Genomic DNA, 16,330 nt, shown 5'->3' on the forward strand with positions numbered 1-16,330 from the left:
AAGTATTTATAGTATGTCTAATGTTTGACATATTATAGGAGTCATGCCACCACGTACTATTAGACGACGTCGACAGAATCAGGACGAGATGCAAGGTCCTATCCAATGTCCATCTTTAGGGGAATCTAGTACCCTAAGAGTTCGAGGTGGGGCAGGAAACGAGAAGTTTATGAGAACTGCACATGAGATAGGAAGGCCAGAGAGAGCAGAGCCTAGTGATCCAGAAAATGCATATGGAATTGAACGACTGAAGAAGTTAGGGGCTAAAGTGTTTTAGGGTTCCACAGATCCAGTTGATGCAGAGAACTGGTTGAATATGCTTGAAAAGTGTTTTGATGCGATGAATTGTCCTGAGGAGCGAAAGGTTAGATTGGCCACATTTTTGTTGCAAAAAGAGGCTGAAGGATGATGGAAATCTATATTAGCAAGGCGCAGTGATGCATGTGCTTTAGACTGGTAGACTTTTAGATGCATATTCGAAGATAAGTATTATCCCAGCATATACTGCGAAGCCAAGAGTGATGAATTTCTGGGGTTGAAACAAGGATCACTTTCAGTGGCTGAGTATGAGAGGAAGTATACTGAGCTTTCACGGTATGCTGATGTTATTGTGGCTTCTGAGAGTGACAGGTGCCGAAGGTTTGAAAGAGGGTTATGTTTTGAAATACGTACCCCAGTTACAACAATTGCTAAGTGGACGAATTTCTCTAAGTTAGTGGAGACTGCCCTTCGTGTGGAGCAGAGTATAACAGAAGAGAAATCAGCAGTAGAGCTTAGTCGTGGGACTTCAACAACTAGTGGATTTAGAGGCCGTGAGAAGCGGAGGTTCACGCCTGGGATAAATATTTCAAGCCGTCAAGATTTTAAGAATCGCTCTAGAGCCAAGCATGAGTTGTGGTAGTATTTTTCAGAGACAGAGCCAGAGAATACCTAGTCAACCGATTAGATCAACAGTAAGATCGTAACCAGGTCAGCAGTCCGTTGCTAGTACGTCAGGCGAACACTATGCACGAGTTGTGGAAAGAACGATCGAGGAAAATGTTTGGTAGGTGCCGGTGTATGTTACCAGTGCGGACAGCTAGGACATTTCAAGAAAGATTGTCCGCACTTGTCCAGGGTCATGAATATTTGGAGCATCCAAGTGAGAATTGATCTGGCTTGCTTGTGGAGTGCTTTGAAGATTAAAGGTTGATGGAAATTTCTAACTTTGCCTAATCCTTTGGTTTGTTAGATCATCTAAATAATTTGAATCTAACCTATATCTTAGGGGTTGAAATCAAATTGGTTTTGGAGCTGTTGGAGTTGTTTTCTTTGAGTCTTGTTCTTTAACATGATTCTTAGATCAAATGTCCAGGGTTTCATATCATAATACCTCTCATTAAATGAGGACAATGGGAGAAGATTAGATATAACTAAAATAATACTACATACAACATTTAATGTCCTCTCATTCTTTTGGAAGCAATAATGATGAATCTTTTTGATGGCTATTTAAAGCTATCTTAACCGTCGTCGACCACTGTCATGATGCCATAAGTTGTCATATCGACACCATTGGAATCTCTAATGGCCAAATTACTTTTAGCATTCTCATTATCGCCCACGGCCTTCTCGTTGCTCTCGTAGCAAGACAAATATTAGTTTTCAACTTGAGAATTGGTCATCGTTGCTACAACAGATTTGGCCAAATTTAGAGATTTTTTTTGCATTTGTACATGTAAGTTTGAGGATGAAAGTGGCTAACACTTTTGTGATGTTAATACTTTAAAAAATGAATTTCATATTATTCTTTGATAAAAATCTCAAAAGTATATAGCCCTCAAAGAAGATTGGATATAACCAAAATAATGTTGCATATAGCATTTAGAGTCTTGCCATTCTTCAAAAGCAACGACGTATCCTTTGGTGGCTGCACAAACTTATCCTGACAGTCGTCAATCTCTGTCATGGCACCAGAAGTTACAATATTGACAGCATCAAAGTCATCAATGACCAAGTCCTTTTGGGCATTTTCAATATCACCAACAACTTCATCATAGCTCTCAGCACAAGACGAATATCGTTGCTTAAGTTGAGGATTGGTGGTGGATTTTGCCAGTGAGTTGGCTAGGGTCAAAGATTTTTTAGCACTTGTATGGGCGAGGTTTAAGGTGTATACAACCAAACCTTTTATATTTGGAGTGCCTGCAGATTTCAAAACACTTGAACAAAATGGTGGGTTTGAGGTTTTTGGACAGATGGTGGAAATGACGTCGGTAGATGATGCTGCATTTGAAATGATATGGTGAACAAAAGAACTTCAACGAGAGAGACAATAATGAGACAAGAGTTATTTGCCATTTTGATTTCTTTGTTCTATGCCAATATTATTGTGACCTTAATTATTGATATGGGTCATTTGATTAATACACACACATATATATGCATGAATTTTAGAGATCGTTTTTTTGTTCCAGGTAGGAAAAAGGGAAGTTGTAATTAAATAGCATAATTTTAGTCTTTTGTTTGTCCTTTTGTTATTTTTATCTTCAAAAAATTAACCAAAATCATTTCATGAATAATCACATACAAAATTACAACTAAAATGGTTTTTCTTTTGGAAAGATACAATTAAGATGTTAAAATTCGAATTTTCTCACCATGTATGATGCCCAAAACTTGGCGTATATGTAACGCTCCGAAAATTTAAGGTAAAATTTTTCTCGTTTTATGTAAAGTGCAAGTTGATATAATAATAATATAATATTAATTATATTATTATTATTAATATTTATTTTATTTGTTATAATATTAATATTATAAATATTATTATTAATTAATATTATAGAAATATTGTTATTTCTAAAACAATAAAATAAATTATTATTTATTTAATATTAATGTTATTAATATATTATTATTATTACTTTATTATTATTATTATTATTTATATTTAATATATATATTATTATTTAACTTAAATTATTAATATTATATAATTATTAAGAATTATATATATATATATAATAAATGTTTTTTTTAAAAACAAACCCTAATTTCAGCGCCGCCCCCCCCCCCCCCCCCCCCGATTTTTCTTCTTCTTTCTTCTCCCTTCCACGCCCGACGCCCGAGCCCCCCCTTCCACCTTCTTCTTCGTTTCGTCTGCCCGGCGCCGCAGCCGTCTCTCTCCCTCCCTCTTCGTTTCCGTTTCAGCGCCACCACCATCCTCCTCAATCTTCTCCTTCTTTTCCGACGGCAGCAGCACCGCTTCCACCTCCGATCTCCGCCTCCATCTCACCGCTACGGCCGCTTCCATCTCCGATCTCCCTCGGTATTAAGTAGCTACGGGTCCGCCGGCCGTCTCGATCTCTACCACCAGCAACGCCTCTTCCTCCGTGCCGTCCGGTGCAACCCATAGAGTCCAGTGTAAGCCGAAGACCGTCGCCGCCATCGCCGGGTTATTTTTTGTCTGTCGTCGCGCGCAGCCGAGGTGATCGTGAAGCCGAGCCGCCATCCTTGTCCGAGCCGAGCCCCAAGCCGAGCAAGCCGCGAGCCGAGCCCCAAGCCGAGCGAGCCGCGAGCCGAGCCGCGAGCCGAGTGAGCCGAGCCGCGAGCCGAGCCGCGAGCCGAGTAAGCCGAGCCAAGCCGAGAACCAAGCCGAGCCGACCCGAGCCGAGCCGAACCGAGAACCAAGCCGAGTAAGCCGAGCCGAGCCGAGAACCAAGCCGAGCCGAGCCGAGCCGAGCCGAGAACCAAGCCGAGTTAAGCCGAGCCGAGCCGAGCCGAGCCGAGCCGAGTCCAAGCCAAGCCGAGCCGAGCCACCTAAGCCTTCCTTCCTCCACTTCGGTTCACGGTGAGTCTTCGGTAAGGATTGTTCTGATGAATTCCCTAATGTTACCTCGTCCGATTCGAGTTTGAATGTTGGATTAAGATATGGCCCTACTTTTCTCCCTTGAAGGTAGTACAGAGTTGACGCTTAAGTTCTCGGGTTCCGCGGCAGACCTGGTTGGAGATAGCTTCCTTTCCTTGGATAAGTCAACGGATAACCTTTTTAAAACAACTGCTACTAAAGTCATCAACTAAAACTTTCGTGTTTCGTTAGGTAGATCTGTCGAGCGTGGATTTCGATCGAGGGGCATAACCGAGTTTCAGGTAAGGGTTTTCCTACTACTGGACCCCGAGTCCAGGCTAAAACCGTAGTAATCCACAGGGGATTACACGTTAGTGACTGTACTGAATATCTGTATGCGTGTTGACTATTAAGTACTGATATTATATTTTGTCTGATGAAAATTATACTGTGACTGCTATTTGTGGATTGAGATTTTATGTTGATGGACCTTAAAGTTACGGTTCAGTATGTAGTAAAACACTGGTCTGTATGTGGTTCATGGAGTTTGGACGGGGAAGAACAGTGAGTCCGGTTCTGGTTGGTTAGTCGATTGAATTTAGGGTTTTCCCTAATGGCGTACGAATCGGTAATGCATATAGCAACTGAGGGTGTAGATGTTTAAACCTATACTATCTGACTGACAAAGCCTATGGCGGGACTGTGATATGAATGCCGTTGGGATGTGATTGATGTAGACAGTTTAGTTTGGACTGAAGGGTAACGGTTAGCTTCATCTATGGGGTAGTGTGCCTTACGGATATGTGCATCCTTCGGGAGCATTAGACTGATATGTGCATCCTTCGGGAGCACTAGACTGATATGTGCATCCTTCGGGGGCACTAGACTGATATGTGCGTCCTTCGGGAGCACTAGACTGATATGTGCATCCTTCGGGGGCACTAGACTGATATGTGCATCCTTCGGGAGCACTAGACTGATATGTGCATCCTTCGGGAGCACTAGACTGATATGTGCATCCTTCGGGAGCACTAGACTGATATGTGTATCCTTCGGGAGCACTAGACCGATATGTGCATCCTTCGGGAGCACTAGACTGTTATGTAGGGTACCCCCGAATAGGAAGTTAATTGTTGTCCCCTAACGGGCCCAGTAGTGGGTCCCTTACTGGGTATGTTTATACTCACCCTTTCTCTTCTTTAACTTTTCAGGTAGGGGTACAGCAAGGGGCAGACCGACGAGAGGCAGGAAGGATGCGTGAAGGCCATATGGACGCGTCTAGTTTTCTTTTCGCTTCCGCTATGTATTTTGTCAGAATATTTTGACTGTGATTTTGGACTGGTGACTTGACATTTTATTTTGTGACTTTTTTTTTAATTTTTTTTAAATAGGGCCCGAAACTGTCTTTTGTAAGGTTTATAATGTTTTAATGAATCGTTTCTGGTCCGTTTTAAATTTTATGTTGAATGGTCGAGTTTTGGTATTTGGTAGTGACCTCAGCGTAGTCCGGAAAAGTTGGGTCGTTACAGTTGGTATCAGAGCCTAAGTTTTAGGTTCTGTAGACTGACTTATAATGTGAGTCTGTGTTTTGTGTCCTTATGGCTGAAACGATCCTTGCCGCTCGTCAGGTACGCTCTCATGAAAGTATATGTACAACTCTACATGCATTACCTTACCTAAGTTAAACTGCAAATTCAATTACCATTTATGACTAAAGGAATCGTTTGGTGGTTGTTACGAAAATGCCACCAAGGAGAGGTGCACGTAGGGGTGGCCGAGGAGGCCGAGGAAGGGGAGCAGGACGCCTTCAGCCTGAGGTGCAGCCTGTAGCCCAAGCCCCTGACCCGGCTGCGCCAGTTACTCATGCGGACCTAGCCGCCATGGAGCAGAGGTTTAGAGATATGATTATGCAGATGCGGGAGCAGCAGAAGCCTGCCTCGCCAACTCCGGTGCCAGCTCCAGCGCGAGCTCCAGCACCAGTTCCTGCTCCAGCTCCGGCTCCGGTACCAGTTGCGCCTCAGTTTGTGCCGGATCAGTTGTCGGCAGAGGCTAAACATCTGAGGGATTTCAGGAAGTATAATCCCACGACGTTCGATGGGTCTTTAGAGGACCCCACCAGGGCTCAGATGTGGTTATCGTCCTTGGAAACCATATTCCGTTACATGAAATGCCCTGAGATCAGAAGGTTCAGTGTGCTGTTTTTATGTTGACTGACAGAGGTACTGCATGGTGGGAGACTACAGAGAGAATGCTAGGTGGTGATGTGAGTCAGATCACGTGGCAGCAGTTCAAGGAGAGTTTCTATGCGAAATTCTTCTCCGCCAGTTTGAGAGATGCCAAGCGGCAGGAGTTTCTGAACTTAGAGCAGGGTGACATGACAGTGGAGCAGTATGATGCGGAGTTTGACATGTTATCCCGCTTCGCTCCCGAGATGATAGCGACCGAGGCGGCCAGAGCTGATAAGTTTGTTAGAGGCCTCCGACTGGACATTCAGGGTTTGGTCCGAGCTTTCAGACCCGCTACTCATGCCGATGCACTGCGCCTGGCAGTGGATCTCAGTTTACAGGAGAGGGCTAACTCGTCTAAGACCGCTGGTAGAGGTTCGACGTCGGGACAGAAGAGGAAGGCTTAGCAGCATCCTGTTCCAGTGCCACAGCGGAATTTCAGACCAGGTGGTGAGTTTCGCAGCTTCCAGCAGAAACCTTTTGAGGCAGGGGAGGCTGCCAGAGGAAAGCCGTTGTGTACCACTTGTGGGAAGCACCATCTGGGCCGTTGCTTATTCGGGACCAGGACCTGCTTTAAGTGCAGGCAAGAGGGTCATACAGCTGATAGATGCCCGTTGAGACTCACGGGGATCGCGCAGAATCAGGGAGCAGGTGCTCCACATCAGGGTAGAGTCTTTGCTACCAACAGGACTGAGGCTGAGAAGGCAGGCACAGTAGTGACAGGTACGCTCCCAGTGTTGGGGCATTACGCCTTAGTCTTGTTTGATTCGGGTTCGTCACATTCTTTTATCTCTTCCGCATTTGTGTCGCATGCCCGCTTAGAGGTAGAACCCTTACACCAGATTCTGTCAGTATCTACTCCTTCCGGGGAATGTATGTTGTCGAAGGAAAAGGTGAAAGCATGCCAGATTGAGATAGCAGGCCATGTGATTGAGGTAACGCTGATAGTTCTGGATATGCTGGACTTTGATGTAATCCTGGGTATGGATTGGTTGGCCGCTAACCACGCCAGTATAGATTGTTCACGTAAGAAGGTAACGTTTAACCCTCCCTCGATGGCCAGTTTTAAATTTAAGGGAGGAGGGTCAAAGTCGTTGCCTCAGGTAATCTCAGCCATCAGGGCCAGTAAACTGCTCAGTCAGGGTACTTGGGGTATCTTAGCGAGTGTGGTGGATACTAGAGAGGCGGATGTATCCCTGTCGTCAGAACCGGTGGTGAGGGACTATCCGGACGTTTTTCCTGAGGAACTTCCAGGGTTACCTCCGCACAGGGAGGTTGAGTTTGCCATAGAGTTGGAGCCGGGCACGGTCCCTATATCCAGAGCCCCTTACAGAATGGCCCCCGCAGAACTGAAAGAACTGAAGGTACAGTTACAGGAATTGCTTGATAAGGGATTCATTCGACCGAGCGTGTCACCTTGGGGTGCGCCAGTCTTATTCGTTAAGAAGAAGGACGGATCGATGCGTCTGTGCATTGACTATAGGGAGTTGAACAAAGTAACCGTAAAGAACAGATATCCCTTGCCCAGGATTGACGATCTATTTGACCAGTTACAGGGAGCCACAATGTTCTCTAAGATTGATCTTCGGTCGGGATACCATCAGCTGAGAATTAAGGATGAGGATGTACCGAAGACAGCATTTCGTTCCAGATATGGACACTACGAGTTTATTGTGATGTCTTTTGGTTTGACGAATGCTCCGACAGTGTTTATGGACTTGATGAACAGAGTGTTTAGGGAGTTCGTAGATACTTTTGTGATTGTGTTTATCGACGATATCTTGATATACTCCAAGACGGAGGCCGAACACGAGGAGCATTTACGTATGGTTTTGCAAACACTTCGGGATAATAAGTTGTATGCAAAGTTCTCGAAATGCGAGTTTTGGCTGAAGCAGGTGTCCTTTCTGGGCCACGTGGTTTCTAAGGATGGAGTCTCTGTGGATCCAGCTAAGATAGAGGCAGTCACCGGTTGGACCCGACCTTCCACAGTTAGTGAGGTTCGTAGCTTTCTGGGTTTAGCGGGCTATTATCGACGGTTGTATAGCTACTCCTCTTACTCAGTTGACCAGAAAGGGAGCTCCTTTTGTTTGGAGCAAGGCATGTGAGGACAGTTTCCAGACCCTTAAACAGAAGCTAGTTACCGCGCCGGTTCTTACTGTACCTGATGGTTCTGGCAGTTTCGTGATTTATAGTGATGCTTCCAAGAAGGGTCTGGGTTGTGTTTTGATGCAGCAGGGTAAGGTGGTCGCTTATGCGTCTCGTCAGTTGAAGAGTCATGAGCAGAACTACCCTACACATGATCTAGAGTTAGCAGCAGTGGTTTTTGCTTTGAAAATATGGAGGCATTATTTATATGGTGAAAAGATACAGATATTCACAGATCATAAGAGCTTGAAATACTTCTTTACTCAGAAAGAATTGAATATGAGACAGCGAAGGTGGCTTGAGTTAGTGAAGGATTACGATTGTGAGATACTGTATCATCCAGGCAAGGCAAATGTGGTAGCTGATGCTCTTAGTAGGAAGGTGTCCCATTCAGCAGCACTTATTACCCGGCAGGCCCCATTGCATCTGGATCTCGAGCGGGCTGGGATTGCAGTGTCAGTGGGGGCAGTTACTATGCAGTTAGCCCAGTTGACGGTACAGCCGACTTTGAGGCAGAGGATCATCGATGCTCAGAGTAACGATCCTTATCTGGTTGAGAAACGTGGCCTAGCAGAGGCAGGGAAAACGGCTGAGTTCTCGTTATCCTCTGATGGTGGACTGTTGTTTGAGAGACGGCTCTGTGTTCCGTCAGATAGTGCGGTTAAGACAGAATTATTATCTGAGGCGCACAGTTCCCCATTTTCCATGCACCCAGGTAGTACGAAGATGTATCAGGACCTGAAGCGGGTTTATTGGTGGCGTAACATGAAGAGGGAAGTAGCGGAATTTGTTAGTAAATGCCTGGTGTGTCAGCAGGTTAAGGCACCAAGGCAGAAACCAGCGGGTTTATTACAACCCTTGAGCATACCGGAATGGAAGTGGGAGAACGTGTCCATGGATTTCATTACAGGGCTACCGAGAACTCTGAGAGGATTTACAGTGATTTGGGTTGTGGTGGACAGACTTACTAAATCAGCGCACTTCGTTCCGGGTAAATCCACCTATACTGCTAGTAAGTGGGCACAGTTGTACATGTCTGAGATAGTGAGATTACACGGAGTGCCAGTGTCGATTGTTTCTGATAGAGATGCCCGTTTCACTTCCAAATTTTGGAAGGGTTTGCAGACTGCTATGGGCACGAGGTTGGACTTTAGTACGGCTTTCCATCCACAGACTGACGGTCAGACTGAGCGTCTGAACCAGGTTTTAGAGGATATGTTGCGAGCGTGTGCATTGGAATTTCCAGGTAGCTGGGACTCCCACTTACATTTGATGGAATTTGCTTATAATAACAGTTATCAGGCTACTATTGGCATGGCACCGTTTGAGGCCCTGTACGGCAAATGTTGTAGATCCCCGGTTTGCTGGGGTGAGGTAGGTGAGCAGAGATTGATGGGTCCTGAGTTAGTTCAGTCTACTAACGAAGCGATACAGAAGATTAGATCACGCATGCATACCGCTCAGAGTAGGCAGAAGAGTTATGCAGATGTGAGGCGGAAGGACCTTGAGTTTGAGATAGGGGATAAGGTGTTCTTAAAGGTAGCACCTATGAAAGGTGTCTTGCGTTTTGAAAGGAGGGGAAAATTGAGTCCCCGTTTTGTTGGGCCATTTGAGATTCTGGAGCGGATTGGCCCTGTAGCTTATCGCTTGGCGTTGCCTCCATCACTCTCGACAGTTCATGATGTGTTTCACGTTTCTATGTTGAGGAAGTACGTGCCAAATCCATCCCATGTAGTGGATTACGAGCCACTAGAGATTGATGAAAACTTGAGCTATGTTGAACAACCTGTTGAGGTGCTTGCTAGAGAGGTGAAGACGTTGAGAAATAAACAAATTCCCCTAGTTAAAGTCTTATGGCGGAATCACCGGGTAGAAGAGGCTACATGGGAGCGTGAAGATGACATGAGATCCCGTTATCCCGAACTGTTCGAGGAATAAAACTTTCGAGGACGAAAGTTCCCTAAGGAGGGAAGAATGTAACGCTCCGAAAATTTAAGGTAAAATTTTTCTCGTTTTATGTAAAGTGCAAGTTGATATAATAATAATATAATATTAATTATATTATTATTATTAATATTTATTTTATTTGTTATAATATTAATATTATAAATATTATTATTAATTAATATTATAGAAATATTGTTATTTCTAAAACAATAAAATAAATTATTATTTATTTAATATTAATGTTATTAATATATTATTATTATTACTTTATTATTATTATTATTATTTATATTTAATATATATATATTATTTAACTTAAATTATTAATATTATATAATTATTAAGAATTATATATATATATATATATATATATATATATATATATATATATAATAAATGTTTTTTTTTAAAAACAAACCCTAATTTCAGCGCCGCCCCCCCCCCCCCCGATTTTTCTTCTTCTTCCTTCTCCCTTCCACGCCCGACGCCCGAGCCCCCCTTCCACCTTCTTCTTCGTTTCGTCTGCCCGGCGCCGCAGCCGTCTCTCTCCCTCCCTCTTCGTTTCCGTTTCAGCGCCGCCACCATCCTCCTCAATCTTCTCCTTCTTTTCCGACGGCAGCAGCACCGCTTCCACCTCCGATCTCCGCCTCTATCTCACCGCTACGGCCGCTTCCATCTCCGATCTCCCTCGGTATTAAGTAGCTACGGGTCCGCCGGCCGTCTCGGTCTCTACCACCAGCAACGCCTCTTCCTCCGTGCCGTCCGGTGCAACCCATAGTGTCCAGTGTAAGCCGAAGACCGTCGCCGCCATCGCCGGGTTATTTTTGGTCTGTCGTCGCGCGCAGCCGAGGTGATCGTGAAGCCGAGCCGCCATCCTTGTCCGAGCCGAGCCCCAAGCCGAGCGAGCCGCGAGCCGAGCCGCGAGTTGAGTGAGCCGAGCCGCGAGCCGAGCCGCGAGCCGAGCCCCAAGCCGAGCGAGCCGCGAGCCGAGCCGCGAGCCGAGTGAGCCGAGCCGCGAGCCGAGCCGCGAGCCGAGTAAGCCGAGCCGAGCCGAGAACCAAGCCGAGCCGAGCCGAGCCGAGCCGAGCCGAACCGAGAACCAAGCCGAGTAAGCCGAGCCGAGCCGAGAACCAAGCCGAGCCGAGCCGAGCCGAGCCGAGCCGAGCCGAGAACCAAGCCGAGTTAAGCCGAGCCGAGCCGAGCCGAGCCGAGTCCAAGCCGAGCCGAGCCGAGCCACCTAAGCCTTCCTTCCTCCACTTCGGTTCACGGTGAGTCTTCGGTAAGGATTGTTCTGATGAATTCCCTAATGTTACCTCGTCCGATTCGAGTTTGAATGTTGGATTAAGATATGGCCCTACTTTTCTCCCTTGAAGGTAGTACAGAGTTGACGCTTAAGTTCTCGGGTTCCGCGGCAGACCTGGTTGGAGATAGCTTCCTTTCCTTGGATAAGTCAACGGATAACCTTTTTAAAACAACTGCTACTAAAGTCATCAACTAAAACTTTCGTGTTTCGTTAGGTAGATCTGTCGAGCGTGGATTTCGATCGAGGGGCATAACCGAGTTTCAGGTAAGGGTTTTCCTACTACTGGACCCCGAGTCCAGGCTAAAACCGTAGTAATCCACAGGGGATTACACGTTAGTGACTGTACTGAATATCTGTATGCGTGTTGACTGTTAAGTACTGATATTATATTTTGTCTGATGAAAATTATACTGTGACTGCTATTTGTGGATTGAGATTTTATGTTGATGGACCTTAAAGTTACGGTTCAGTATGTAGTAAAACACTGGTCTGTATGTGGTTCATGGAGTTTGGACGGGGAAGAACAGTGAGTCCGGTTCTAGTTGGTTAGTCGATTGAATTTAGGGTTTTCCCTAATGGCGTACGAATCGGTAATGCATATAGCAACTGAGGGTGTAGATGTTTAAACCTATACTATCTGACTGACAAAGCCTATGGCGGGACTGTGATATGAATGCCGTTGGGATGTGATTGATGTAGACAGTTTAGTTTGGACTGAGGGGTAACGGTTAGCTTCATCTATGGGGTAGTGTGCCTTACGGATATGTGCATCCTTACTGGGTATGTTTATACTCACCTTTTCTCTTCTTTAACTTTTCAGGTAGGGGTACAGCAAGGGGCAGACCGACGAGAGGCAGGAAGGATGCGTGAAGGCCATATGGACGCGTCTAGTTTTCTTTTCGCTTCCGCTATGTATTTTGTCAGAATATTTTGACTGTGATTTTGGACTGGTGACTTGACATTTTATTTTGTGACTTTTTTTTTAGTTTTTTTTAAATAGGGCCCGAAACTGTCTTTTGTAAGGTTTATAATGTTTTAATGAATCGTATCTGGTCCGTTTTAAATTTTATGTTGAATGGTCGAGTTTTGGTATTTGGTAGTGACCTCAGCTTAGTCCGGAAAAGTTGGGTCGTTACAGTATAAAGTGTAACTAAGTATACCCGTCGAATTATAAAGTAGTAAAATGGTTAAGAAACCAAGTATTATCTTCTCTGGAGATAAAATGTTCGAATTGCGTCTAACTATTCAAGAACTTTTTTGAATTTTATTTAAAGAATGAAACTTGGATGATGTGTTTTCTAAAGTAATGAAACATAAGAAAAAAAGTAAAGTTTTAAATTCGAGAGACAAAGATGTTCAAATGTTTTGATTTTCTTAATAATTTCATTTCAACCATGCACAATTCCACATAATATGGAAAGTAGACGACTTTCCAACATTTATTATTGTCGCCACGTGCCCGAGACGAGACGACACTGAGCGACTGACATCCTCAAAATGGTTAGTTTCAAAACAAACTAAGAGTTGCCACCGATCCTTTTTACGATGTGATTGGGCACCGAAATATAGTAAACACTTTTTAAATAAAATCATTAAAAAAATTATCTTTGAAAACTAGAGTTGAGTTTGGGAGTTAAATGTGTAAGGGAAAGGTGTTAGCACCCCTTAACACCCGCAAAAACGGTGGCTAATATTTTTTCTTTTTCCTTCAAAACCTAAATTGAAAATGTTGTTTGAAAAATTTTTACATCCTTTTTTAAAATGATGTCTTATTTTATTTTCATTACTCGCATATTTAAAGCAACGATCCCCTAAAATAGGTGGAAGAAAATTAATCAATTATATTAGACTATATTGAGAAAACATTTCCTTTTCTTCACGTCTCAAGAAAGTGGGAAATTGTACTAATTTCTCAAAATCCGTCATCGGAATAGCCTTCTAATAAAGAGATGTGTTTTTTTAAAACGTTAATTAAAATTATTTTTTTATTGGGATCAAATCTTGGACTCCCAAAGATGTGATCCCTCACCTCAAGGGTTACAGGAAATTGGACTCCCAAATTTCCTAGATTCCGTCGTAGGACTTTATTTAAGGAAAACGGTATAAGTTATTAGAAAAGATTGATGAGGAAAACCTTATGAAATTATAGATTAAATTTTAAAAGTATTAAATGTAGGGAGTACATCAATCTCAAAAGTACATAGCCCTCAAAGAAGATTGGATATAACCAAAATAATGCTGCATATATCATTTAGAGTCTTGCCATTCTTCAAAAGCAACGACGTATCCTTTGGTGGCTGCGCCAACTTATCTTGACAGTCGTCAATCCCTGTCATAGCACCAGAAGTTACAATATTGACACCGTTAAAGTCACCAAGTACCAAGTCTTTTTGGGCATTTTCAATATCTCCAATAGCTTCATCATAGCTCTCAGCACAAGACGAATATCGTTGCTTAAGTTGAGGATTGAGGGTGGTTTTTGCTAGTGAGCTGGCTACGGTCAAAGATTTGCGAGCATTTGTATGGGCAAAGTTTAAGGTGTATACAGCCAAGCCTTTTAAATCTGTAGTGCTTGCAGATTTCAACACACTTGAACAAAATGGTGGATTTGAGGTTTTTGGACAGATGGTGGAAACGACATCAGTAGATGATGCCACGTTGTTAGTGAACAAAAGAACTCCAATGAAAGAGACAATAACGAGACAAGAGTTATTGGCCATTTTAATTTCTTTGTTCTTACCCAATACTGTGTCCTATGGGTCATTTGATCAATACATATATATATATGAAATTTAGAGAAATGGTTTTTTTTTTTCATACGGAGGAGAAAAGGTAGTTGCAATTACATAATTAAAGCCTATTTTAGTCTTTTGTTTGGTTTGTTTGTTTTTTTTTATTTGTTGTTTTTATCTTAAAAAAGAATAACCAAAATCAATCCATGAATAATCACAACTGTCAATTTGTTTTTGACATAATTACAACTAAGATGTGTTTTATTTATTTATTTATTTATTATTATTATTATTATTATTTTGAAAAGAAATAGCTAAGATGTTAAAATTTGAATTTTTTTTCACCATGTATGATGCCAAAATCTTGGTGTAAAATGTAAGTATACCCGTCAAGTTAATTATAAAGTAGTAAAATGGTAATTAAGAAATCAATATCGTCTTCTATAGAGAAAAAGTGTTATAATTGAGTCTAACTATTCAAAAAAAATTTGGATTTTATTTAAGGAATGAAATTTAGATGATAGTGTTTTTTAAAATAATGAAACATAAGAAGGAAACAAACAACTACTGTCTAAGCACGAAATCCAAAAATAAATTTTCCATGGAGAATTTTTAAGTTCAAAATTTCTTGGTCAATAGAAATACACAAACAAATAAAGAAATATTACAGCCTTAAAAAATGTAACTTTTGTTGACAGTTAACAATATACATATACAACATAGTACGTAATACGATACAAACCAAGAAATTCGAATTGAATCAAATGAAGAAGTTGAAGAGATGCAATATTTGGAAGTTGAAAAATTATTTGAACAACCCAAAGGTCATAAAATTAAATATTGTGACATTTCATTTAATATTTTAATTAGTATAAATATTGTTGTAATTTCCTCATTTAAAATAAGAATTAAGATGAATGAAATTTAAAAAATCTAAATTGTAGAATTTTGTTCGTGTCTGTTCTTGTGATAGAATGCATGAATATTTGGAGCATCCAAGTGAGAATTGATCTGGCTTGCTTGTGGAGTGCTTTGAAGATTAAAGGTTGATGGAAATTTCTAACTTTGTCCAATCCTTTGGTTTGTTAGATCATCTAAGTAATTTGAATCTAACCTATTTCTTAGGGGTTGAAATCAAATTGGTTTTGGAGCTGTTGGAGTTGTTTTCTTTGAGTCTTGTTCTTTAACATGATTCTTAGATCCAATGTCCAGGGTTTCATATCATAATACCTCTCATTAAATGGGGACTACGGGAGAAGATTAGATATAACTAAAATAATACTACATACAACATTTAATGTCCTCCCATTCTTTTGGAAGCAATAATGATGAATCAAGATGGCTATTTAAAGTTATCTTAACCGTCGTCGACCACTGTCATGATGCCATAAGTTGTCATATCGACACCATTGGAATCTCTAATGGCCAAATTATTTTTAGCATTCTCAATATCGCCCACGGCCTTCTCGTTGCTCTCGTAGCAAGACAAATATTAGTTTTCAAGTTGAGAATTGGTCATCGTTGCTACAAGAGATTTGGCCAAATTTAGAGATTTTTTTGCATTTGTACATGTAAGTTTGAGGATGAAAGTGGCAAACACTTTTTGGTCTGCGTTGCCTTGAGATATCAATACATTAGTGCAAAATGATCGATTTCTAGTTTTCGGGCATATGCTTGATGCTACAACGTTTGATGTTGTGTCGTCGTGTCAACACCATATGTCAGGAATAACTTTGTAGAAAAGAAAATAAAAACTCTAAAACTAGCCAAAGAGTCTAAGATTGAAATTGGAATTGGTCATTTTAATAGAACAATAAGTTAATGTATAATTAATGATTTTCCTTTCTAATTTGTTCTTTGAATTCTAATCGACTATATCATATCAAACGAATTAAATAAATTATTTAAGTTTGATTTGATGTTTTCTATTTGGTTATTTTTATTTTTTTTTAATTTAGTTATTACTTTAATTATATATACATTCAATGATCATAGTCAAACGATAATATATACATTAAACATATTTAAAATGCTTCATTCCTTCCATTTTATTATACGCATTTTTCCTCTTGTCAAATATTGAAATGATAGTTTTTAGTTATTTTTTAAAACTAAATTTATTTTCAAACATAACACTTGAATTAAA

At 41.7% G+C, this 16,330-nt stretch overlaps 1 protein-coding gene across 1 annotated transcript; it reads right to left on the minus strand.

Annotated features, from left to right (window-relative positions):
• Nucleotides 1-13,659: 13,659 nt before the first annotated feature.
• On the minus strand, nucleotides 13,660-14,172 carry LOC127143961 (pectinesterase inhibitor-like). Its single transcript, XM_051079271.1, has one exon. It carries the CDS (start codon nucleotides 14,170-14,172, stop codon nucleotides 13,660-13,662), a length of 513 nt encoding a protein of 170 aa, XP_050935228.1.
• Nucleotides 14,173-16,330: the final 2,158 nt, after the last annotated feature.

The sequence above is a fragment of the Cucumis melo genome, chromosome 11 (assembly GCF_025177605.1).
Source record: "Cucumis melo cultivar AY chromosome 11, USDA_Cmelo_AY_1.0, whole genome shotgun sequence".
NCBI classification, from domain to species: domain Eukaryota; kingdom Viridiplantae; phylum Streptophyta; class Magnoliopsida; order Cucurbitales; family Cucurbitaceae; genus Cucumis; species Cucumis melo.

What these genes read in the sequence shown, in the direction of transcription:
- LOC127143961 (XM_051079271.1), bottom strand. Translation starts at nt 14,172, where the DNA reads ATGGCCAATAACTCTTGTCTCGTTATTGTCTCTTTCATTGGAGTTCTT.